The following is a 25,824-nucleotide window of genomic DNA, read 5'->3' as shown; positions in this document are numbered from 1 at the left end:
ATGAAGGGAGAGTCAGAATCAGTTGGTCCAATAGCCAGAAGAGGCCCTGGTGTCCCCGAGGATGGGAGCAGAAGAGAACTGTGGGAAGGAAGAGTGCAGAAGGGCCTGGGAGAGGATTTTCTCCCTTCAGATGTGCAGCGCCAGCAATTCAGGCACTTCTGCTACCAGGAGGCCGAAGGGCCCCGAGAGGTCTGCAGCCGCCTCCACCATCTTTGCCACCAGTGGCTGAAGCCAGAAGGCCACAGCAAGAAGGAGATCCTGGACCTGGTGGTCTTGGAGCAGCTCCTGGCCGTCCTGCCCCCGGAGATGCAGAGCTGGGTCAGGGAATGCGGTCCGGAGACCAGTTCCCAGGCGGTGGCCCTGGCAGAAGGCTTCCTCCTGAGCCAGGCAGGTGCCAAGAATCGGGACCAGCAGGTGAGAGGGAGGATCCATCTGGGTAATACGTGGGGGACAAGACATGATCAAGGATGCCCTCGAAATCTGTACAGAGTGACCAAAAATGTTTAGAAACCCCCCCCCCCCCATGCTTTTTCCTGTCCCCTTTCTAAACTGTCTCCCCTTCTTGGGGCCCCCATTTCTGTTTCAGGTACATGAAAAGATCACACAGGAGCATCACCACGGAGCAACTTTTCCAGGTAAGATCAGAGGGGTCTTTGTTCCCACTGGTTTTCCTCCTCGAGCGTAAATGGGCTGTTTTTATTCCCCCTTTCCTGGGCCGGTATGCGAAAGATGTTCACTCCAGCTTCTCAGTATAGAAATATCCGTTTGGGGAAGTAAAAGCCTAGAATCAATTTTAATTCAGTCCAAAATAATTTAAAGAGCAGTGATTTAGGCCATACCCCATCTCTAGTCATGATCTGATCAGAACTGTTTTGACAGGGAAGCCACAATTTTGGGGAACTGTACCCTGATGTGGTTTTATTGCTGTAAATGTATTTATGTTTCTATTGACTGTTTTATCCTTGTGGTGACCCACTCTGAGGCCGCTTGTGGGGAGGGCGCTCTATACGTCAAACCAAATAAATAAATAAATAAATAGTTATAAAACACGCATGCAAGGATGACATAATTAACCAGCTGGGTAACGACTTTGTAAAAATGCCAGTAGGTCTGTGGTTGCAGATAAAGAAAATTTGTAGGGATTTGTAAATTAACCATGATAATGTTGTGAGAATCCATGATTATGTATGGGGAAAAAACACAACAAAAACGTTTCCTGCTCACCTCCTCTCTGGTGCCAGCCGGAGGGGAGTTGAGAACAAAGGTAGCTCCAAACTCAAAAACAGGCGATTATGCAAATAATGTTAGAAATTGGGCTAAAAAGAAGGGCAATAAAATTATAAGTCTAAAGGAGATCTTACGGCGTCGTAATTTAGGCTGGTTGCTCTGTGGGAGTTCGGCCTCCATGCTGAGGCTCCCCCGTTGGTTGCAGTTCAGGATTTCTTGGTTTCCATGACAACCACAGGTAATAGGAGGCCCCACGTGCTGCGCAGGGCAGACTCTGGATCTGGTGTCTTGCTCTGGGCAGGAGGAAGGTGATCTGAAGGTGGGGGGTTGAAGACGGCCCCCCTCTCGTTGGCAGATCACCACTGGCTGGGCCTTAGGCCTACATGGACACCCAGACTGTGCAGGGGCAGGCCGACTGGTTTTCAGATGGCACGGGAGGATTTTCCTGGCGGTTTGGTCACCTGGCCATAACCTGGTGGTTATGGATTAAATGGTGGATTGAAAGAGTTATTTGCTGCCATTACTGCCAGAGAGGAGACTTCACAGTGAACTTTTGCCCTCTCCCTTCTCTTGTCACAATACCTCGCAATAAAGCTAGTGGTTGCCTGGTGGTGCCTAAGTGGGATCGTGTCGATTGCCTGGGTCATTTCCTCATTCCAGAGGTCAACCAGGCATATTCTGGAGAGGTGGCCCACACTCTCCTAGCATCCAGAAAACAGTTCATGATCAGGATTTTCAGTTCCTCTTGGAAAGCCCTTACTCAGAGGGGCAGGAGGAAAGCACTGGACATTTTACACAACCATTTGGACTGGTCAAAGATGTTCCCTTTAGAACGCTGAGAATGAAAACCATCTTCCTTATTGTGGTCACACCTGCCAGAAGAATCTCAGACCTAAGCGCACCATCAGTCAGACCTGAACTCTGTACCGTTCACAACAATAAGGTTGTCCCCACCTTTCTTCCAAAAGTCTATCCCAAATTCCATAGGTTGCAAGAGATAAGGCTACCATATTTCTAGCTGTACCCTAAATATACCAGGGAGAGGCTCTGACGCAACCCAGACGTCAGAAGGAAGCTCAAGGCCTATCTGCCCCAAACAGTGCAAATCAGAAAGACGGACTTTCTGTTCATCAGTGTATCTCCCCTCAATTTGGGAAAGAAAATATCTTCAGCAGCCATAGGTGCCAATAGCAAAACATACACTATCGAAGCTCACAAAGCTCTCATCGTAAAGGTTCCTAATGGAATAACAGCTCGCTCTGTCAGGATGGAGCGCTGCTACCAATGCAGCATTACACAGGAATGCTTCTGCAGAAGACGTCTGCACGGCAGCAATATGGTCATCAGTCTTGACCTTGGTGAGCCGCTACAAATTAAATCTATATGGTTCAGCAGATACTGCCCGCGGTAGAAAAGTTCTGCAGCGCCTGATCTCGGACGAAGACTTCATCCCACCAGAAAGTAGAAACTGCTTTGGAAGCACTCAAGATGTCCTCTGCCTCAGTGGGAGAAGGGACTATTAGACGCTTACCATGAAGGGTCCTTCTCCTCTGAGGAAAGGAGGACATCTTGCCCTCCCCAGGTCTTCGTCCTCCTCTACCCTGCTACCTTTCTTCTACCTCCTCTGGGTTATGCTTTACTTACAGTGCATGTTAACACAACGGGTGTTTTTTCTCTCAGTATTGAAAGTTGCTGAATGATAAATTCAATGTTACTGCTTGGTGGAGTCACCTGAACTGGAGAGTGTCCTACATGTCAGAAAGGAAGAGGAAAAAAGTTAGTTCCTGCCTCACTGATTGGACGATGGGAATTACCCACCGTCTGTAAGACAGAGATGTTCCACCAGGCATAGGGCTGAGCTCCTTTTGAGGGGGGGGGGATTGTAAACCTCCTGCCCACATTGTACTATGGTTTTATACTTGCTTATACTTACCATCTCCTCCCCTTGGGCCGTATTGGGTTGGTTCTGGCAATATGGGCTGCCATGTTGAGTTGCTGCCTTCTTGTACTGACTTTTATGTTTTAATGTGGTTTTGTTACTTGATGTTACATGTTCTGAGCAGGCTATACATTTAATATTTAAAATAAAAACAATCAAATAAAGACCCCTGCCCTGGTCTCGGGAGATCTCACTCCGCTGGTCTGATATGTTCTGTTCCTGGTCAAGGTGATTGAATGGGTGGTGCCTGGACAGCTTCAGGCTTTCTGGGATGTGGCCAGTTGTTTAGATCCTTTCCACACGGGTTTAGACCTGGTTAGGAGACTGACACAGCCTTGATGGATGAGCTGCCCTGGGAGATGGACAGAAGACCTGACTCCCAGTGAAGTGAGCAGTGGTCCTTCACCAATGGCAAGGCAGACTTTTTCCATATGTGCCGGTCTGGCCCACATGCGAAGGAATTCTGGGGTGAGGCAGCTGCGATTCCGTCAATGAGTTTCCTCACATTTTAGAGCTCTTCCTTCTTAATTCTGTCATTTTTGCGCCATTGGAGAAATGGGCCATAATTTTTTGTATGTGATAACTGTGGCAAGATTGGATGTTGTAAATGTATGGATTCACAGGGAGTTGTGATTAAGAACCAAGAGAGGATGTTGAATAGTGTGTATTCAGCGTGACTGCACCGGCTTGAAGAGAACCCAGAAAGAGTCCACACCTTGTTTGTTTAGTAAAGGTGTAGGCTCTTTCTGGGTTCTCTTCAAGCCGGTGCAGTCACGCTGAATACGCACTATTCAACAGGGTTATGGGCCCAGATAGACTGCACCAAGCTGAGGAGGCTCTACTGAAGTGAGTCAAGAAGTAGAAGAGTCTGTGGTGGATGTTGGCACCTAACGGCCGCAGTTTCTCGGAGGAGGATTTATTGGCTGAGCAAAGTGCCAGTGACCAGGAGGAGGAGGAGGCAAACGAGCTCCCGCAGACCGGTGCAGAAGCAAGTATGGCACAGAGTACGGTCATGTTGGTGGAGAAGCTGACCTCCGTGAATTACTCCACTTGGTCGTTGCGTATGGAGCATTTTCTAAAGAGAGAGGGGCTGTGGAAAAGTGTCAGCAATCCCCCAGCGGATCCCTGATGCTGAAAAGATTGCAGATGAGCGTGCTTTAGCTCATATTGTGCTGGCTGTGGGGGATGACCAATTGCTTCATGTCAGGGACTCAGCTACCAGCTCAAAGGCCTGGGAAGATTTAAAGCTGGTCCATGCCAGAACATCTGCAGGGTCATTAATCATGCTGACACATCGCCTCTACAGACTTGCTCTCAGTCCGGGGGAGAGCATGCAGAAGCATATAAACAGTCTGACGGAATGTTTCCAGCAACTCACTGCTCGTGGTAAGCCCCCGGAAGACTCTGATAAGGCATACATTCCGTTATCCAGTGTGCCTGATGTATATTTTCCTCTTATTGCAAGCTTGGGGAGCCTTGAGCCGGATAAACTCACTTACTCATATGTTGGGTGTCGTCTTCTTGAGGAAGAAGCTTGTGTTTCAACATACGGAGGCTGGCATTCAAGGACGGAGCAACGAGCAGACGGAGGGGCCCATCGAGGGGTTTCAGCCACTGACGGCGGAGGAGTTGCCAGCAAGCAGCAGGAGGTCACCCAGCTGACAGCAGCAACTGTGAGAAAGTGTTACAGTTGCGGCTCCACTTCTCACCTACGTCGCTTTTGCCCGGACAGGAGAAGAAAACAGAAGCAGAAGCAGAAGCAAGGACACGTGCAGGAGCCTCGAATTCCAGATGAATATGCGAGGCTGGTCACCACTTCAACTGCAGACACATGGTCCAAATGGCTTCTGGACAGTGGCGCCTCAGAAAACTTTTCTCGATCGAAGGAGGTACTATGTGATTTACAACAGAGCAATCTGCATTCTGTTTTGTTGGCAGATGGAAGAGAATCTTCAGTGAGTGCTATGGGAACTTTGCGATTTACAGCTCTGGAGGAGGACTTTGCGCCTGTGTATTGTGTTCCCTCTTTGGACCATAATCTGTTATCAGTAAGTAGGTTGACCCAAAAGGGGTTTGAGGTCCAGTTTATGGGGGACAAATGTTCTATAAGCAGGGCTGGCAAGGTTCTAGTAAATGGGGAGCTGAAAAACAATGTCTATATTGTGGAGAACCGACAGGCAAAGGCTGGCACGGTCACTAACAAATGTAACCATGACAATTGTATTCATTTATTGCACAGGCGTTTAGGGCACGCTAGCTTTGGGGTTATAAACAAAACTCTAACACTCTTGAAGGGAAAAAAGGTGTCAAGCTGCTCAGAGTTCCTAGACTGCACTGTTTGTAAAGCAGTCAAAACAAAGGCATTCCCCGTAGCTAAGAAAAGTGGCCGGGTGTCTACAAAGCCACTTGAATTGATCCACATGGATCTGATTGGTCCGTTCCCCAAAAGCCATTCTCAAAACTGTTATGCCCTGGTCCTAATGGATGATTTTAGCCGGTACTCATGGGTTTATGTCATGAAACACAAGTCTCAAACTTTTGATTTGTTTAAGGTTTGGGCAAAAAGGGTACAAAAGCAGTTGGAGCTGGACATAAAGGCCATCCGGTCTGACCAAAGGGGGGAATTCATGTCTGTAAAGTTCTCTCACTGGTGTGATCTAAATGGTGTCTTGCACAGGGTAGCAAACACAAGTGTGCCGCAAGAAAATGGCCTGGCAGAAAGGCATGGTGCCATTATACAAGAAAAAATGGCTGCTATGTAATTAAATCGCTCAAAAATAACAAAGCCTCTGGAAGGGACGGTTACCCTCCAGAATTCTACAAAAAATATATAGATCAGATTCTAACCCCATTGACAGATGCTTGCAACTTTGTACTGAAGTCAGGCAAGATCCCCCCATCCTGGAAGGAGGCAGAAATTACTGTGATACCTAAAAAAGGCAAGGACACTACTGACCCCAAATCATATAGGCCAATTTCCCTTTTAAACCAAGACCAAAAAATTTTCACTTCTATACTAGCAAAAAGACTAACCTCCTTTATCACTAATTATATACATCTGGATCAGGCCGGCTTTATGCCCACGAGAAATCTCTTTGACAATATAAGAAAAACCATAGATTTAATTAACCATTGCACCCTAAAAAAGCTACCAGCTTTTCTACTATCGTTGGACGTGGAGAATGCGTTTGATAGGGTGGAGGTCCCTTACTTATTAGGCTTACTTGAGCACATGGGATTTGGCAGATATTTTTTACAAGCTATCAGAGCACTTTACGACTCTCCTAAAGCCATAGTAAGAGCCAATGGTACTTATTCATCAGAATTTCAAATTAGAAGAGGTACCAGACAAGGTTGCCCCCTTTCCCCTATTTTATTTGCCTTAGCCATAGAACCCTTAGCAACATCAATAAGATTACACCCCAACATAAAAGGAATCACTTTTGGAAAACAAACCTATAAGACTAGCCTCTTTGCAGATGATCTAGTGTTGTATTTAACAGAACCTAGTAGCTCATTACCAGCTGTGGAAAAATGCTTAACAGACTTCAAATTGGTCTCCGGTTTGGCCATTAATCACCTAAAGTCTGAACTATACCCCATGAATTTACAGCAAGACACTACCCAGTTCATTAAAACAAACTACAAATATAAGTGGATTAAATCCAATTGGTCCTATCTTGGTGTAAAAACACCATTAAATTTGAATGAAATATGTGACTTGAATTTCAATGAGCTCTATATTTCTTTATCTAGAACATTAAGTAGCTGGAAAAGGCTACAACTAACTTGGCTAGAAAAAATCAACTTAATAAAAACTTTAATACTCCCACAGATACTATTTTATTTTTGAGCACTACCCATCTTTATTAAACCACACACCTTAGAAAGATGGCAGAAACTGCTGAATAAATTTATTTGGGCAGGAAAAAAGCCTAGGATTAGTTTTGTTACCCTGAGAAGTCACACCAAACAGGGTGGGTTAGGAATGCCTGATATTAGATTGTATTATGAGGCTACCCAACTTACTTACCTGGTCCTTATGTTGCAGTCTGACTTTAAGGCTGACTGGAAAGCTATTGAACAGCACTACACACTACCCAAAACAATGCAGGAAACTATTTGGAACTCAGCACCTGAACGTCCCAAGGCAATTAAAAACCACTTACTTTTAGCTCCGGCACTAGGGATTTGGGACAAAAATAGGGCTTTAGTAGCACCGTCCTTTTCTCCTTTTTCATGTTTTACAGGACAAAAGTGGTTTATACCTGCCCTCAGTAAAGACTCCTTTGCAGAATGGAAATCTAAACAGCTTACGACGTTTGTCGATATAACCTCAAGAGGGCAGCTCTTATCTAAACAACTGATTGAAGCACGGTTGCAAGCCAAGATTTCTTGGCTCCAATACCTGCAGGTTCAACACCTTGTAGCTGCTCCTGAGATACGAAGCTCCCTAAAGCGTGAGATAACTGAATTTGAAGAAATATTGAAATCAGGTGGCAGTGGAAGTAAGGGTCTTCTATCAAAGATTTACAAAATAATGTTGAAAGCCCCAAAAAGCAAGCCTTATTCATACCAACTGGCTTGGGAAACATACTGCGGTATTAAGTTTTCTGAGACACAGTGGTCAAGCATTTGGAACTCCCCGATATTTAAGACTAATTTAATTTCTGTAAAGTCACAATCTCAAAAACTTGACACGATGGTATATCACTCCTCAGAAGCTTAACTATGCCAATAAAATAATATCGCCCAAATGTTGGAAAGGATGTGGTGAGGTGGGGTCCTTTATTCACTGTTGGTGGACATGTCCTTTGATAAGCAAATTTTGGTCCGATGTAACAACTGTTATCAAACAAATGTTGGGTATTATAGTTCCTTTTAAACCTGAAACAATTTTACTTAACTTATGGTCAAGCTATGATATACCCACTATTATAAGGAAAGGGGGGCTATGCTTTTAGCTGCAGCTAAAACAGCCATCGCTTTGAGGTGGAAGGACCCTAGACCCCCTACACTCCCCCTGTGGTTTAACAAAGTTTGGGACCAGTATTACATGGAGAAGGTAACATATCAAATCTGTTGTTCTGAATCGCCGATGATACAATCAGACTTTTGGGAAGACTGGCTTCCAGTACTAGATCATTTGATTACAGAAGACATTGGTCCCAGCAAAAAATACCCAATAGACCCTTTCTTATTGTAACCTTAACAGTGTGAAACTTTTGGTTCTCCAAATATGTACGTTTTATTGTAGGCTACATGTAGGCACTTCAAATCTCTCTCTCTCTCTCTCTCTCTGTTTTTGTTTTACCAATTTACCTGTACTGTTAAAACTTGTTTACTTTTGTTTACTGTTGATAAATTTGTTAAATCAAAAAATTGTTGAAAAATAAAAAATGTTGTAAAAATGACTGCTATGTTAGCTGATGCAAGTTTGCCAAAAACTTACTGGGCTGAGGCAATTATCTGTGCCTGTTACGTAGTAAATCGTCTGTGGTCACGTGCTGCGAATGAAATACCTTTTCGATTACTCTTCAACAGAGATCCTAATCTGAAGTTATTAAGGGTGTTTGGCATGACGTCTTGGGTGCATATCCCTTTAAGGCAGCGCAGAAAAGGGGGCCCAAAAGCTTCTAAGATGATATTCATTGGATACCAGGGTGGCATGAAGGCCTACAGGTTTACTAATGAAAACAAAAAGATATCTTATAGCCGCTCCGCCAGTGTATGTGAACATGCAAGTTGGAAAAGGCTTCACGGGTATGAGAGTGAAAGCCAGATTGCATTGCCAGTTACCGATGAAGTGCCTGAAATAAGTCCAGAGGGGGACGTGAGTGTGAAGCAGGAGATTAGTTCTCCAGCCAGGCAGGTAACACAGGACACACAGAGGTCTAGTCCTCCTATACGTGTGTCCAGTCGCCCTAATAAAGGTGTCCCACCTCAAAGGTATGGTTTTGAAGCTGCAGCAAACTGTGTATTGGCTAAAGAGCCAGCTAATTATTCAGAACTTCTCACTTATGAGGGGGAAGAGAAAAAAGCTTGGCTCGAGGCCATGAAGGCCGAATATCAGTCTCTAACCGACCATGAAGTGTTTACAGTTGTACCTAAGCCAAAAGACACAAATATCATTGGCTGTAGGTGGCTGTATAAGGTAAAACGACTTCCCTCAGGTAATGTGCAGAGGAAAGCTCGCTTGGTAGCCCGTGGTTTCTCTCAGGTACAATTCCAAGACTATGATCAGGTATTTTCTCCTACCGTTAGGCCTGAAACAGTAAAGTTAGCCTTATGTAAGGCAGGGGCTCAACACAAAAACATAGATCATTTTGATGTCTGTACGGCCTACCTCCATGCTCCTATACAGGAATGTTTATACATGGAGCAAATACCAGGGTATGAGGTGTCAAATAAACATATGGTGCTCAAACTAAACCGGGCTTTGTATGGGCTGCGTCAATCAGCACGAGCTTGGTTTCAATACCTGTCACAATCACTAAAAACAGCAGGCTTTGAACAAGGCAAAGGTGATGCCTGCATATTTACAAAAATAGTAGGAGGTTCAGAAGTCCAACTCCTTATTTTTGTAGATGATATATTGTGTATATATGAAACAGAAGAACAATTATGTTGGTTTAAACAAATAGCTAAAGATATTTGCAAGGTGAAACATTTGGGTCCTATCTCCAACTATTTGGGAGTGCAAGTGTCAAAAACCCAGGATGGATTTTTTCCAACTGAATCAGAGAGATAAAATTACAAAGTTGCTCTCAGAGTATGGACGGATTCACAGAGATATATACATATATACAGTCCAATAGCCTATACAGTTCAGAGTGGCAAAGTGCTTCGCCAGACTCTGATACCTATGCAGGCACACAATACACAGTACTAGTCATACATTTATACATACTCACATCCAATCAGTATGTACCTGTGCACTCAGCACTTTCGGCTGATGCAACCTTGCAACCTTGATGCTCACATGACTCAACTGTCACTTAGATCAGTATGATCAGACCATGCTGGATCTTGCCAGAGTTACTTTCACACTCTGACAAGTGGTGCATCATGGATGACCACTCCTCATGGGCGTGCAAACATAGTTCCAAGGCACCTCTCTCTGCTTTCCTGGGGTCAAGGTCCCCACTGCCTCTCCCCATACTGCTTCTAGGTCGGGCACCAAGTGCACTCCACGGTACTCATCCAGCGAGGCTAGGTTGGACAACCCCAACATCAGGTAAAGAGGGAGTCTCTCCACCCTCCAGTCCAGGAGCAGGAGGTTTCGTCAGATTAGATCCGGTATCCATCCTTCCCGAGCGTGGGTTAAGGAGAGAAGATAAGATTCTCAACAAAATGTCAGTTTATGGAATTCAAGTTACTCTGATTTCATCTCCCACCCCTTGCTGCAAGAGATCCAAGGTTTCTTGAGTCAAAAGGTTCTTTATTGAAAGATTCTATTCAAAGTACAGGTGCCCATAATTAATCCAAAGGCAAGAAGGCTTCTGGCTGAACACAAAGCTTTGTTGAGAATGACATGCTAGTTACATGTTGCAATACATCAAACCCTCCTTTCCATCCCCCCCCCCATATGCCCAGCTAAAGCAGAAGATTGGGAATGTGAAAGTAACTTCTCCAAGGTCTGTGGCTAGCCACTTGTGGCACTGGAGTTCCGGGGATCTGGATGACAATGAACTCAGAAGCAGCATCAGTGCGCTGAATGTAGGCACGAGAATTGGGCTTTTTCTACTTTGACAGTAGGAGAAATATTGTTCAGGATGGTTCATGTCGCCCCAGGAAGAAGTGGTCAACACAAAACAAGCATAGTTCACCGGAAGCTTGTAGGGCATTAGAGACCCTGGTGGGGGTCTCCTTCCACCCTTGGACCTTGCCTGTTGCCACCCGCATTCTTCATTTAACTATCCACTGCATTTGGATCTATAACTGGCAGCCAAGAGTTCATTGTCATCCAGATCCCCGGAACTCCAGTGCCACAAGTTTGGTGGAGCCACAGTGTATGAGTCAAGAGAATTAGTCATCTGACAGCATTTAAACAGGAGAAAGGACTTTTTGTTTCACTGCGACTCACCGGGGGATGATGCTCATATTTACTGTGTTTTCATTGCTTTGATTGTTGTTAATGATTGTTATATACACACTGCTTTTGAATACACTTTATTTTTGATAAGTATATACACTTGATTTTGGTTTCAGTGTATGGTTAAAGAGTGAGAAATATTTTCTGTTGGTGTCCCTTGCCGCTTCTGGCTTACTTTGCATCCATTTATTGTTGGGAACCACCTCTGGTTTTGCACATAGATTATAAAATCTTTGCAACTATATTATCAAGGAGAATGAGGAAACAAATGGACCAGATGATCCACCAAGATCAAGCCGGCTTTTTAACAGGACAACAGACTAGCCATAATATAAGAAAAATACTAAATATTTTGGAGTACTACGAAGCCCATCCAGAAAAACAAATGGCTCTGATGTTCCTTGATGCAGAGAAGGCATTTGACAATCTCAATTGGCAATTTATGTTCAAACAACTAGATGAGATGCAGTGTGGAAAAAAATTCTAAGAATAATTCAAGGAATCTATGACAAACAAAGGACTAGGATTTCAATTAATGGCCAACAAACAGAATCGATAGAAATTGAAAAAGGAACAAGACAAGGCTGTCCATTATCTCCTCTCTTGTTTATACTGACACTGGAACCACTTATGGACAAGATCCGGAACTCAGATGAGATCAGAGGAGCCAAAATTAAGAAGCAAGAATACAAAGTACAAGCATTTGCAGATGGTTGTTGTGGGTTTTCCAGGCTGTATTGCCGTGGTCTCTCAGTGTCAGATCTCTGTCTTTCGGTGCTACACCTCTGAAGATGCCAGTCACAGCTGCTGACGAAATGTCAGGAACCACAATGCCAAGACCACGGCAATACAGCCTGGAAAACCCACAACAACCATCATTCTCCGGCCCTGAAAGCCTTCGACAATATACCATTAGCAGATGACTTAGTTTTTATTTTAGAAGATCCTTTAACGTCAACACAGAAGCTCTTGCGGGAAATCAAAGAATATGGAGCTATGGCAGGATTAAAAATAAATATTCAAAAGACAAAGTTGATTACTAAAAACATCCAAAAACGACAGATGGAAGAATTAACTCAAAAATCACAACTAGTAATTGAAAAGAAGATAAAATATTTAGGAATTTGGATGACTAACAGATGTGGCTCCTTATACGAAGACAATTATGGGATATTGATAAAAACAATCAAAAAAGACCTGGAAAAATGGAAAGATCTTCAAGTATCACTGACGGGAAGAATAGTAGCGATAAAAATGAATGTTCTCCCAAGAGTTCTATTTCTGTTTCAAAATATTCCATTAGGATTACCTCAAGTATTTTTAAAAGACCTTTTCCAGTCAAGCGAGTAATCAATGAAGTAACAGTCGAATTGGAATTACCAAAAAATCTACATCAAATGCACTCCACTTCAGTTTGCTCAAAAAGCCTTAAGGGGGGCAGAATGTCAGGCCTATCCACAGTACTGCCATATTGTTTTCTGATTCATCTCACTATTGTAGTTTTCCAGTGTTGTTTGTCTGCAGGTTCACAGAAGCAGCTGTGTTCCCAGGACGGCCTTATCTAGCACGGCTAGCCACAGACCTTGGAGAAGTTACTTTCGCATTCCCAATCTTCTGCTTTAGCTGAGCATATTGGGGGGCGGGATGGAAAGGAGGGTTTGATATATTGCAACATGTAACTAGCATGTCATTCTCAACAAAGCTTTGTGTTCAGCCAGAAGCTTTCTTGCCTTCGGATTAATTATAGGCACCTGTACTTTGAATAGAATCTTTCAATAAAGAAGCTTTTTGACTGAAGAAACCTTGGATCTCTTGCAGCAAGGGGTGGGAGATGATATCAGAGTAACTTGAATTCCATAAACTGACAAATTCAGACATCAACCCATAGAAAAAGAAACTGAGTGAGATTCGGTTTCGTTTTCCCGGCCATGTCGGATGCTCCTCTCTGCAGGTCCGGGAGGAAACGTCCGAGCAGCCTTACCGGGCGGTTGACCCGCGAGAGTTAACCCCCAGGACTCCCACTGAGGGAGACGGGGTCCGGAGCGCGGCGGGAAGAGCCCCCTGAAAGCAATGCAGGGGGTAAATTGCCCATTTGCTCCAACGGAGGCCGGCAGACTGGCGCAGCGCCTCGCGTGCTGCCGGGCCATGGAGAACGGCAATAAGCAGATTTAAGGTGAACACCTGAAAGTAAGCGAATCCCTTCTGATTTCTGAGCGTATGCGAAGGATTGGTGGGAGCTGTGTTGATATCTAAGTGTCAAAAGCCAGTGTGCAGAGGCTTTAGATCAGAACGATCAGTATGACAGGTAGACACATCAGGTGACAAAGAGTCAGATGGTTAAGTTAAGAGTCAGGAGACCATGAAGTGAATGACTCAGCTAAACTCATGCATGTATCTGATTGGGTGTCTACATGTATAAATAGCTACTATGTACAGTATGGTAGGGGCTTCTTGCAAGTCCAGGTGTAGGCGAAGCACTTTGTCTCTCTGGACTGTAACCTGTATATATTGCTCTATATCCACCTATAAATAAATTGTATTATACACCTTTACCAAACAAACAAGGTATGGACTCTTTGTGGATCCTCCTAAAGCTGGTGCAGTCACGCTGAATACACACTATTCAACAGGGTTCTGGGCCCAGATAGACTGCGCCAAGCTGAGGAGGCTCTACTGAAGTAGAGATGCAGCAGTATCGGTGGTGGATGTTGGCACCTGACGGCCGCGGTCCCTCGGAGGAGGAATTATTGGCGGTGGAAAGTGTCAGTGACCAGGAGGAGGAGGAGGCAAACGAACTCCCTCAGACCGGTGCAGAAGCAAGTATGGCACAGAGTACGGTTGTGTTGGTGGAGAAGCTGACCTCCGTGAACTACTCCATTTGGTCGTTGCGTATGGAGCATTTTTTAAAGAGAGAGGGGCTGTGGAAAAGTGTCAGCAATCCCCCAGCAGACCCAAATGACGCTGAAAAGATTGCAGATGAGCGTGCTTTAGCTCATATCGTGCTGGCTGTGGGGGATGACCAATTGCTTCACATCAGGGACTCAGCTACCAGTTCAAAGGCCTGGGAAGATTTGAAGCTGATCCATGCCAGAACATCTGCAGGGTCATTAATTATGCTGACACGTCGCCTCTACAGACTTGCTCTCAAGCCGGGGGAGAGCATGCAGACGCACATAAACAGTGTAACTGAATGTTTCCAGCAACTGGCTGCTTGTGGAAAGCCCACGGAGGACTCTGATAAGGCATACATTCTGTCATCAAGTGTGCCTGATGTATATTTTCCTCTTATTGCAAGCCTTGAGAGCCTGGAGCCAGATAAACTCACTTATTCCTATGTTGTGTCTCGTCTTCTTGAGGAAGAGGCTCGTGTTTCAACATACGGAGGCTGGCATTCAAGGACGGAGCAACGAGCAGACGGAGGGGCCCATCGAGGGGGTTTCAGCCACTGACGGCGGAGGAGTTGCCAGCAAGCAGCGGGAGGTTACCCAGCTGTCAGCAGCAGCCGTGAGAAGATGTTACAGTTGTGGCTCCACTTCTCACCTTCGTCGCTTTTGCCCGGACAGGAGAAGAAAACAGAAGCAGAAGCAAGGACGTGTGCAGGAGCCTTGAATTCTGGATGAACATGCGAGGCTGGTCACTGCATCTACTGCAAATACGTGTTCCCAATGACTTTTGGATAGTGGCGCCACCGAATCATTCTCCCGATCTGAGGAGGTGCTGTATAATTTACAACAAAGCAACCTGCAGTCCGTGTTGTTGGCAGATGGGAGAGAATCTTCAGTGAGTGCTATGGGAACATCGCGGTTTACAGCTCTGGAGGAGGACTTTGCACCTGTGTATTGTGTTCCCTCTTTGGACCATAATCTGTTATCAGTAAGTAGGTTGACCCAAAAGGGGTTTGAGATCCGGTTTATGGGGGACAAATGTCAAATAAGCAAAGCTGGCAAGGTTCTAGTGAATGGGGAGCTGAAAAACAATGTTTATATTGTAGAAAATAGGCAGGCAAAGGCTGACATGGTTACTAACAAATGTAGCCATGACAATTGTGTGCATTTATTGCACAGGCGTTTAGGGCACGCTAGCTTTGGGGTTATAAACAAAACTCTAACACTCCTGAAGGAAGAAAAGGTGTCAAGCTGCTCAGAGTTCCTAGACTGCACTGTTTGCAAAGCAGTCAAAACAAAGGCATTCCCTGTAGCTAAGAAAAGTGGCCGGGTGTCTACAAAGCCACTTGAATTAATACACATGGATCTGATTGGTCCATTCCCCAAAAGCCATTCTCAAAATTGTTATGCCCTGGTCCTAACGGACGATTTTAGCTGGTACTCATGGCTTTATGTTATGAAACACAAGTCTCAAACTTTTGATTTGTTTAAGGTTTGGGCAAAAAGGGTACAAAAACAGTTGGGGCTGGACATAAAGGCCATCCAGTCTGACCAAGGAGGGGAATTCATGTCTGTAAAGTTCTCTCACTGATGTGATCAAAATGGTGTCTTGCACAGGGTAGCAAATACAAGTGTGCCACAAGAAAATGGTCTGGCAGAAAGGCATGGTGCCATTATACAAGAAAAAATGGCTGCTATGTTAGCTGATGCAAGTTTACCAAAAACTTACTGGGCTGAGGCAATTATCTGTGCCTGTTATGTGGTAAATCGTCTGTGGTCCCGTGCTGTGAATGAAATACCTTTTAGGTTACTTTTCAACAGAGACCCTAATCTAAAGTTACTAACGGTGTTTGGAATGACTTCTTGGGTGCATATCCCTTTAAAACAGCGCAGAAAAGGGGGCCCAAAAGCTTCTAAGATGATATTCATTGGATACCAGAGTGGCATGAAGGCCTACAGGTTTACCAATGAAAACAAAAAGATGTCTTATAGCCGCTCCGCCAGTGTATGTGAACATGGAAGTTGGAAAAGGCTTCACGGGTATGAGAGTGAAAGCCAGATTGCATTGCCAGTTACCGATGAATTGCCTGAAACAAGTCCAGAGGGGGACGTGAGTGTGAAGCAGGAGATTAGTTCTCCAGCCAGGCAGGTAACACAGGACACACAGAGGTCTAGTCCTCCTATACGTGTGTCCAGTCGTCCTAATAAAGGTGTCCCACCTCAAAGGTATGGTTTTGAAGCTGCAGCAAACTGTGTACTGGCTAAAGAGCCAGCTAATTATTCAGAACTTCTCACTTATGAGGGGGAAGAGAAAAAAGCTTGGCTCGAGGCCATGAAGGCCGAATATCAGTCTCTAACCGACCATGAAGTGTTTACAGTTGTACCTAAGCCAAAAGACACAAATATCATTGGCTGTAGGTGGCTGTATAAGGTAAAACGACTTCCCTCAGGTAATGTGCAGAGGAAAGCTCGCTTGGTAGCCCGTGGTTTCTCTCAGGTACAATTCCAAGACTATGATCAGGTATTTTCTCCTACCGTTAGGCCTGAAACAGTAAAGTTAGCCTTATGTAAGGCAGGGGCTCAACACAAAAACATAGATCATTTTGATGTCTGTACGGCCTACCTCCATGCTCCTATACAGGAATGTTTATACATGGAGCAAATACCAGGGTTTGAGGTGTCAAATAAACATATGGTGCTCAAACTAAACCGAGCTTTGTATGGGTTGCGTCAATCAGCACGAGCTTGGTTTCAATACCTGTCACAATCACTAAAAGCAGCAGGCTTTGAGCAGGGCAAAGGTGATGCCTGTATTTTTACAAAAATAATAGGAGGTTCAGAAGTCCAACTCCTTATTTTTGTAGATGATATATTGTGTATATATGAAACAGAAGAACAATTATGTTGGTTTAAACAAATAGCTAAAGATATTTGCAAGGTGAAACATTTGGGTCCTATCTCCAACTATTTGGGAGTGCAAGTGTCAAAAACCCAAGATGGATTTTTCCAACTGAATCAGAGAGATAAAATTACAAAGTTGCTCACAGAGTATGGATTAACTGAAGCACATGGTGTGTCCACTCCTATGACTACAGGGTATATCAGGGAGCCAGATGATTTTCCCTGGGAAGATGTACAGAGATATCAGTCATTGGTGGGCAGTCTTTTGTATCTCTCATGTTGGGGCTGTCCAGATATAACACAAGCAGTAAACATGCTATGCCAAAGGTGTGCTAAGCCTTTCCATAGGGATTGGATAGCAGCAAAACGCGTCTTGAAATATCTTAAGGCTACTCTCAACTTCTCTTTGGTTCTGAAAGCCACTGAACCTATGTAGATCACTATGTTTTGTGATGCTAGTTGGGCAGATCGCCCTGACGGTAAATTCACTACAGGACTAGCCATATTTGTAGGAGGTGCTCTCATTGCACATAAGACATTAAAACAGTCTTTGTTAGCACATTCATCTTGTGAAGCGGAGTTTGCAGCCATGAGCCAAGGCATTCTAGAACTAGAAGTAATACAACAGCTCATGTCTGACATGAAAATGCATTGTGCTGTATCTATTGCTGTTTATGGGGATAATACAGCAGCACAGCAGTTAGCCCAAGATGGTGGAATTAAAACACGAAGTAAACACATCTTCATCAGGTATTTAAATGTAAGATGTGCTGTAGAATGAGGTTTCATAAAATTGTTAAGATGTACATCTGATGACAATATAGCAGACATGTTTACTAAAAGTCTGTATGCTGTACCATTCGAACGATTACGTGATGCCTTAACCTGCTCTCATACTGGCTTGGAGGAGTGTTGATATCTAAGTGTCAAAAGCCAGTGTGCAGAGGCTTTAGATCAGAACGATCAGTATGACAGATAGACACATCAGGTGACAAAGAGTCAGATGGTTAAGTCAAGAGTCAGGAGAACGAAAGTGAATGACTCAGCTAAACTCATGCATGCATCTGATTGGGTGTCTACATATATAAATAGCTACTGTGTACAGTATGGTAGGGGCTTCTTTCGAGTCCAGGTGTAGGCGAAGCACTTTGTCTCTCTGGACTGTAACCTGTATATATTGCTCTTTATCCACCTATAAATAAATCATATTATACACCTTTACTAAACAAACAAGGTGTGGACTCTTTCTGGGTTCTCTTCAAGCCGGTGCAGTCACGCTGAATACGCACTATTCAACAGAGGAATCATTTCCCCCCAGTGCCAGGAACAGAAATGCTAAAGACTTGGAAAGTTTAGAATGTCTTCAGGTTACTTTTTTGCTCCTTCCAGGTGGGGCCTTGACAGAAGTGATCTGTTCTTTGCCATCTCTTTGTGGAAGACAGAAAGCGGTTTCCGTGTGGCCAGATCGGGTAAGTGGGGGACTGCAAAGATTGATGCCGGGGGCCTCCCTGCGCCCCCACCCCTCTCTAGCCTCTCTGAGTCTGTGCTGCTTACTGGACGGAAAAGGAAAATTTCTGAGGGATGTTTTTGTCCTGCATGCCAGCATCTAGTCATAGTCCTTTGCTCAGAGGGGAAAGAAGGGTTCCGTTATCTGAGAGCTTCTTTCTCTTCTCTCTTCAGGCTCCAGTGACATTCGAGGAGGTGTCTGTTCATTTCACCGAGGAGGAGTGGACTCTGTTGGATCCAGACCAAAGACGCCTTCACAAGGAAGTCATGGAGGCCAATCGTCAGACTGTGGCCTCTCTGGGTAAGGCTGCCCTTGACCTTTATTCACAGGTAGAAAAGACTGTCTTCCGGTGGAGACTCTCACAATGTATTGGTTTGTAAGTTAAAATCGTGGTTTATAAACTAAAAGGAACATTTATGGGATGTCAACGCGGCCTCTTCATGAGCCTGTCAGAGCAGCCAAGGAAGCCAACAAACTGAAAAACGTGATTTTAGTAGGTTTAGCAGGTTTTGTTTATATCTCAGAAAACCTTGCCTGCTGAAAGAAGCTTATCTTGTCCGAAGGGTGGTAGGCTATTTTGAGCCCCCTCCAGGAAGGATGGGATAAACCGTGTTTTTTGGAGTATGCAGATAGGACCTCTTTGGCTAACCTTCACTCAGTGGTGACCTGAGAGATTTTGGAAAGGGAAACAACTAAGAAAAGCCGGGAAAGCTTTCTCAGATGGTTAGAACGGAAAACAAAATGCAGGCTGCTTGCTGCCTAATCTTGGGGGAAATTTCTGTACACTACCCAGTTGTACTCAGGATTTATTGATTTCTTGAGCTGCCTCTCCAGGGAATGTTGATTAAATTTGCAGATGATACTAATTTGAGAGGGGTAGGAAATATGGCTGAAGACAGAGTCAGGATGCAGGATAATTTTGACAGGCGGGAAAACTGAGCTAAAACAAATAATATGAAATTCAACAGAGATAAATGTAAAGTTCTACATTTAGGTATGAAAAATCAAAGGCATAATTATAGGATGGGGGAGACTTGTCTTGGCGGTAGTATGTGCGAAAAGGATCTAGGGGTCTTAGTAGACCTTTTCCCTTTACCCAGCTGGGATCAGGAGCTGAGCAGGTGGTAATGCCTGCTTCCCCTTTACCTGGCCTGTATCAGATATGTAGCAGGTAGCAAAGCCCACTACCCCTTCATGTGGCCGAGATCACACTTGGAGCAGGTGGCAATGCCCACTCCCTCCTTTACTGGCCAGGAATAGTGATGGAGGAGGAGGGAATGCCTGCCTATCTGTCCGCCCCTTTCTAGAACCCATTGTATTTTTTCCCAAAACGGGCTTTGTTGCTAGTAAATAATAAAATAAAAATAAATACAATCATACCCTTTTCCTTTGAAAACTTTCCTCTGTAGCAGAACCAACTCTAATTTCTTGTTAACATTAGATTGCTTTTTTCTCCCTCTGGCTAGCCACCTCACTTCAGACCTTCTGCCATGTGTATGAATAGCCATCCCTTTTTAAAGGGTGCCCTTCTTCTCCCCCCCAAGACCACCCATCAGTCCCCCTTGGAAATTCAACCCGGCAAAAAAGCTTAAAATTCTGGTTCAATTTAAGATGGAGGAGCTCCATTCCACATGCTCTCTCTCAACTTCTTGGACTATTCTTGGAATTTAGAAGGAAATGAGAAGGTGGGGGGGAGAAATGGCTGTAAACAGTTGGAATTTAAGACTTCAGCATTCATAACCCTCACATCACACCAGGTTTCTCTTTCTTTCAGTAGGAGGCTTGTGGGAGTCACCGAATGAAAGGAAAAAGCATCCAGTGATGGAGAAAGAGGATCTGTATTCAGACGGGGAAGAGAAGACCGAATATCGTGATGCACGGAGGAAGGAGGAGGGAAAAGATGGTTATAGAGAGAGGGATACTTCTAATCTTTTAGAGGGGGGTAACTCTATACTGGAAAAAATATACAAAGGAGAGAATAGGAATGAGCTCACTGCAAGCATGGAAAATTTTCCTTGCACATCAGATACTAATAATCAAAGGAAGATGTATAGCAAAAAGAAAATCCATCAGTTCCCGGAGTGTGGGAAAAGCTTGAGTCACAGTGGAAAACTCACTGATCATCAAAAGATTCACATAGGGGAAAAACCATATAAGTGCCTGGAGTGTGAGAAAAGCTTCAGTCACAGTGCAGACCTTTTTTCCCACCGAAGAACTCACACAGGGGAAAAACCATATAAATGCCTGGAGTGTGGAAAAAGCTTTAGTTGGAGTAAAGATGTTACTGTCCACCAAAGTATTCACATGGAGGAGAAGACATATAAATGCCTGGTGTGTGGAAAAAGCTTCAGTCAGAGTAAAGATTTTAATGTCCACCAAAGAATTCACATGGGGGAGAAACCATATAAATGCTTGGTGTGTGCAAAAAGCTTCAGTCAGAGTCAATATCTTACTGTCCACCAAAGAATTCACACAGGGGAGAAACCATATAAGCGCCTGGTGTGTGAGAAAAGCTTCACTTGGAATAAAGATCTTACTGTCCACCAAAGAATTCACATGGGAGAGAAGCCATATAAATGCCTCATGTGTGAGAAAAGCTTCAGTCAAAGTAGTGATGTTACTGTCCATCAAAGGATACACACAGGGGAGAAGCCATACAACTGCCTGGAGTGTGCGAAAAGATTCATTCAGAGTGGGCATCTTACTAAGCATCAAAGGATACACACTGGGGAGAAGCCATATAAATGCCTGGAGTGTGGGAAAAGTTTCAGTCGAAGTGATAAGCTTGCTTCCCATAGAAGAATTCACACAGGGGAGAAACCATATAGATGCTTAGAGTGTGGAAAAGGCTTCTGTCAGAGAGGGAACCTTACTCAGCATCAAAGGATTCATACAGGAGAGAAACCATACAACTGCTTGGAGTGTGGGAAAAGCTTCAGTCGAAGTGATAAGCTTGCTTCCCATAGAAGAATTCACACAGGGGAGAAACCATATAGATGCTTAGAGTGTGGAAAAGGCTTCTGTCAGAGAGGGAACCTTACTCAGCATCAAAGGATTCATACAGGAGAGAAACCATACAACTGCTTGGAGTGTGGGAAAAGTTTCAGTCAGAGTGGAAACCTTATTTCCCATAGAAGAATTCACACAGGAGAGAAACCATATAAATGCCTGGAGCGTGGGAAAATTTTCAGTCAAAATGTTAATATTGATGTATTGTCGAAGGCTTTCACGGCCGGAGAATGATGGTTGTTGGGGGTTTTCCGGGCTGTATTGCCGTGGTCTTGGCATTGTAGTTCCTGACGTTTCGCCAGCAGCTGTGGCTGGCATCTTCAGAGGTGTAGCACCAAAAGACAGAGATCTCTCAGTGTCCACACTGTGACACTGAGAGATCTCTGTCTTTTGGTGCTACACCTCTGAAGATGCCAGCCACAGCTGCTGGCGAAACGTCAGGAACTACAATGCCAAGACCACGGCAATACAGCCCGGAAAACCCCCAACAACCATCAATGTTAATATTACTTCCCATAGAAGAATTCACACAGGGGAGAAACCATATAGATGCTTAGAGTGTGGAAAAGGCTTCTGTCAGAGAGGGAACCTTACTAGCATCAAAGGATTCATACAGGAGAGAAACCATACAACTGTTTGGAGTGTGGGAAAAGTTTCAGTCAGAATGGAAACCTTATTTCCCATAGAAGAATTCACACAGGGGAGAAACCATATAAATGCCTGGATTGTGGGAAAAGTTTCAGTCGAAGTGATAAGCTTACTTCCCATCAAAGAAATCACACGGGAGAAACCATACAAATGCCTGGAGTGTGGGAAAAGCTTCAGGATTAGTAATCACCTTACTTACCATCAAAGGATTCACACTGGGGAGAAACCATATAAATGCCTGGAGTGTGGGAAAAGCTTCAGTCGAAGTGGTACGCTTACTTCTCATCAAAGAAGTCACACTGGGGACAAACCATACAAATGCCTGGAGTGTGGAAAAGGCTTCACTCAGAATCGAAACCTTACTGCCCATCGTAGAATTCACACAGGGGAGAAACCATATAAATGCCTGGAGTGTGGGAAAAGTTTCAGTCGAAGTGATAAGCTTGCTTCCCATCAAAGAAGTCACACTGGGGACAAACCATACAAATGCCTGGAGTGTGGGGAAAGTTTCAGTCGAAGTGATACACTTATTTCTCATCAAAGAAGTCACACTGGGGAGAAACCATACAAATACATGCAGTTTGGGAAAAGTTTCAGTTAGAGTGATGAGCTTACTTCCCATTAAAAACTTCACATAGGAGGAAAACCGTAGAAATGCTTGAGTATGGAAGAATGTCACATCAGGCATATTGGTTGTCAAAATTAGCAACCAGTGAAATAAAAGACTGTAATACCGTGTTCCTTAATTCAGTATAATTGCATGAAGGCTTTCAGAACTGACAGCCAAATCCTAGATCACATCAGCCGTTGCTTGTGGGCATTCAGCAGTAGAGGGGAAAACCCTACATGGAACGGATTGCCGAGTGCCTGTGCTGGAGTCTCTAGCAAGCTAGACAAGACCCACCAGTCACAGAGTGGTGCCCAATGACATCCCTCTGAGTGCCTGAAACGGGTAGAGCCAACTCCCATCCATCAGTGCATCCTCTGCAGCCCCCCTCCCATTGGAGACCTAGATGACAGGGCGGAAAGACCCAGTGACTGCACAGGCCCATCAGAACGCTGTGGTGTCAGCGACCATCTCGTATGCCCCACAGACGAGTCACCTACGGGAAAACATCTTCCGTGTGGCGCCTGGAGCGCTCCCAGAATTATACCTCCATACCACAGATCACTTCTCCTGGAGCAAAGTTCATGTTCTGTAATGAATTGTCATTATTAGAGGTGTCCACTGAAAATATTGCTGTTTCAGGACTTCCGGGAAGAGCAACGGCTTCCTCAAGCTCCCTTTTTTCAGGGAGAGACAACACAGAGAACAACCTTGAATTGAAAGTCTCCTGATATAACTTCTGATTATGGAATTTTGAGCTAAGAGTGCCCCCTATTTATTTAAGTGAAATAGCATCCTAACAAGTAACGAAGATTGTTGTGGGTTTTCTGGGCTGTATTGCCGTGACCACAATGCCAAGACCACGGCAATACAGCTTGGAAAACCCACAACAACCATCGTTCTCCGGCCGTGAAAGCCTTCGACAATACATCAAGTTACGAAGAGGTTAAATTGAGAAAGGATAGCTCAAGGTTCATGGTGAAAAGGCCCTCAGGTTCTGTCATTGGCTTCAGATGTGATTCAAAAGATTTGTGATACTCTTAGTAGTAAATTAGCCTTACTGGAGAACAAAATGCAAGAGGATTTTATGAATTTTAGGTGAGCTGACCCATGAGATAGAGGGGGTTGTTAAAGAAAATAAATTGCAGATACGAATAATGGAGGAGAAAAGAGAGAGACTGGACAGTAAAGTAGAGATGCTTGAGAAAGAGCTTGAAACACATCAAAATAATTTGACTGCTCGATTTCAAAGAGACGGATCTGGTGAGAGTTCATGGGATCAAAGAAAGGAAAAATGGAAGGGATGTGGTGGTCGTGAAAGCATTATCGACCAGAATTCTGTACAACGAAGGGACTATAAATTTGATGGGACAAACTAGAACGAGTGACCTTCACTGTCAAGCAAGAGAGATTCAAGTTGAACTCAGTTCCAAAAGCCAGGTTGTTCATTGAAAGACTGGGAAGAGTCCAAGGAAGAGCCTAAGGAAAATTTACAGCATTGGGGGGTGGAAGGGGAAGAAGTGGAAGAACCAGAACTGGACAGTAAAGAAGATTTGGGAGATAAAGATGGATTTACAGTTTAAATCAGAGTTTTGTTTTTTAGGATTTATGGACAATAAATTGGAAGAAGAACCTGGAATTTTAATTTTATATCTGGCAACAGCAGCACGGTTTTTATATGTCTAAGAATGGAACTGCAGGGACGTGTATTGGAACAAGGGACAGGAAAGATGGTGGACTTAACAGAGATGGCCAAACTTACAGCATTAATCAGACATTAAACAGTCTCTACATTCATGGCAAATTGGAAACCCTTTATTAACTATCTGCGAGAGACAAAGAAAAATGTTGGTTGTTGTGGATTTTCTGGCCATGGTCCTGGCATTGTAGTTCCTGACATTTCGCCAGCAGCTGTGACTGGCATCTTCAGAGGTGTAGCCCCTCTGAATATCTGTGTCTTTCGGTGCCACACCTCTGAAGATGCCAGTCACAGCTGCTGGTGAAATATCAGGAACTACAATGCCAAGACCATGGCCAGACAGCCCAGAAAACCCAACGTCCTCCGGCCATGAAAGCCTTTGACAATATACAGAAAAATGAATTAATGATGGGTGGTTTTGATTCTTAAAAATAAGGTTTGGAGATGTTAAGAGGAGTTACGGGGCGGGGGGGGGGAATCATTAATGAGACCACAAATTGATTGATAGTAAAGAGGGAAGTGTTGTAGGTGAAAAACTGTAATGGATTATTAATATGCCTATTATGTTTCTTATACTGTTTGTACTTTGTAAACTGTTTTGTAGGCCATTCTTGGCCCTCCGTAGTTGCTTTCTTGTTAGGTTTCACTTCCTCTTTCTTAATCTATCTTTTAGCCCTTCTGTAATAAAAATTACTACCTTTGCATCCTGCCGTTACCTGTGGGTGTTATGTTTCATTGTGCTTTGCAGTCCCCCCCCCCATGAGGAGGGGTGTTCTGGCATGAATTGCTGTGAACCTCCGTTGCCCAAGCGCAGGGAGGCAGGCCCAGGTGCTGAAAAAGTCTTTCGGCATGATGTCCTCCTGTAATGATGGTGTATATACAGTTTCAGAACTATTCTGTTTATGTATGTTGTATTTGGTTGGTCATTGTCTGGAAAATAAAATCTAACCCCAGAATTGGTGACAGTTTCCTAGTTCTGATAAGCCAATTGAATCCCATGTGTGTGTGTTTGTGGATTCTGAAATAGAAAGAAAGAAAAGCCAGTAAACGGGGGAATATCTCAGGCATGAAAACCACCTGAAATACAGGGAGTCTGTCATAAACGACATTCAATGGCCTTTGTGTGATTTATACCTGACAATGTGTGTGAGGGGAGACGACCCCCTCCCAGTTGCTCCCAGGAAATGCCCTGCGGGGACCTACACGACCACTAGTCCTAGCTCCAAAGGAGCCGGTCCCAAAGTGGACGGTGCATAAGAACCTAAGAAGAGCCCTGCCGGATCAGACCCGTGGGGGTCGCAGCACAC

At 44.3% G+C, this 25,824-nt stretch overlaps 1 protein-coding gene across 1 annotated transcript; it reads left to right on the top strand.

Moving 5' to 3' along the window:
* Positions 1-22,853, top strand: LOC129328011 (zinc finger protein 271-like). The gene is made up of 6 exons (XM_054976754.1): positions 1-414; positions 587-635; positions 18,437-18,516; positions 18,728-18,854; positions 20,329-21,748; positions 22,392-22,853. Exons 1-6 carry the CDS (start codon positions 1-3, stop codon positions 22,810-22,812), a joined length of 2,511 nt encoding a protein of 836 aa, XP_054832729.1. The 3' UTR covers positions 22,813-22,853.
* The last annotated feature ends 2,971 nt before the right edge of the window (positions 22,854-25,824 follow it).

This window comes from Eublepharis macularius, chromosome 4, assembly GCF_028583425.1.
Source record: "Eublepharis macularius isolate TG4126 chromosome 4, MPM_Emac_v1.0, whole genome shotgun sequence".
Lineage (NCBI taxonomy): Eukaryota > Metazoa > Chordata > Lepidosauria > Squamata > Eublepharidae > Eublepharis > Eublepharis macularius.
Note: the sequence above shows the minus strand (reverse complement) of the source record. Positions and strands in the feature narration are given on the sequence as shown.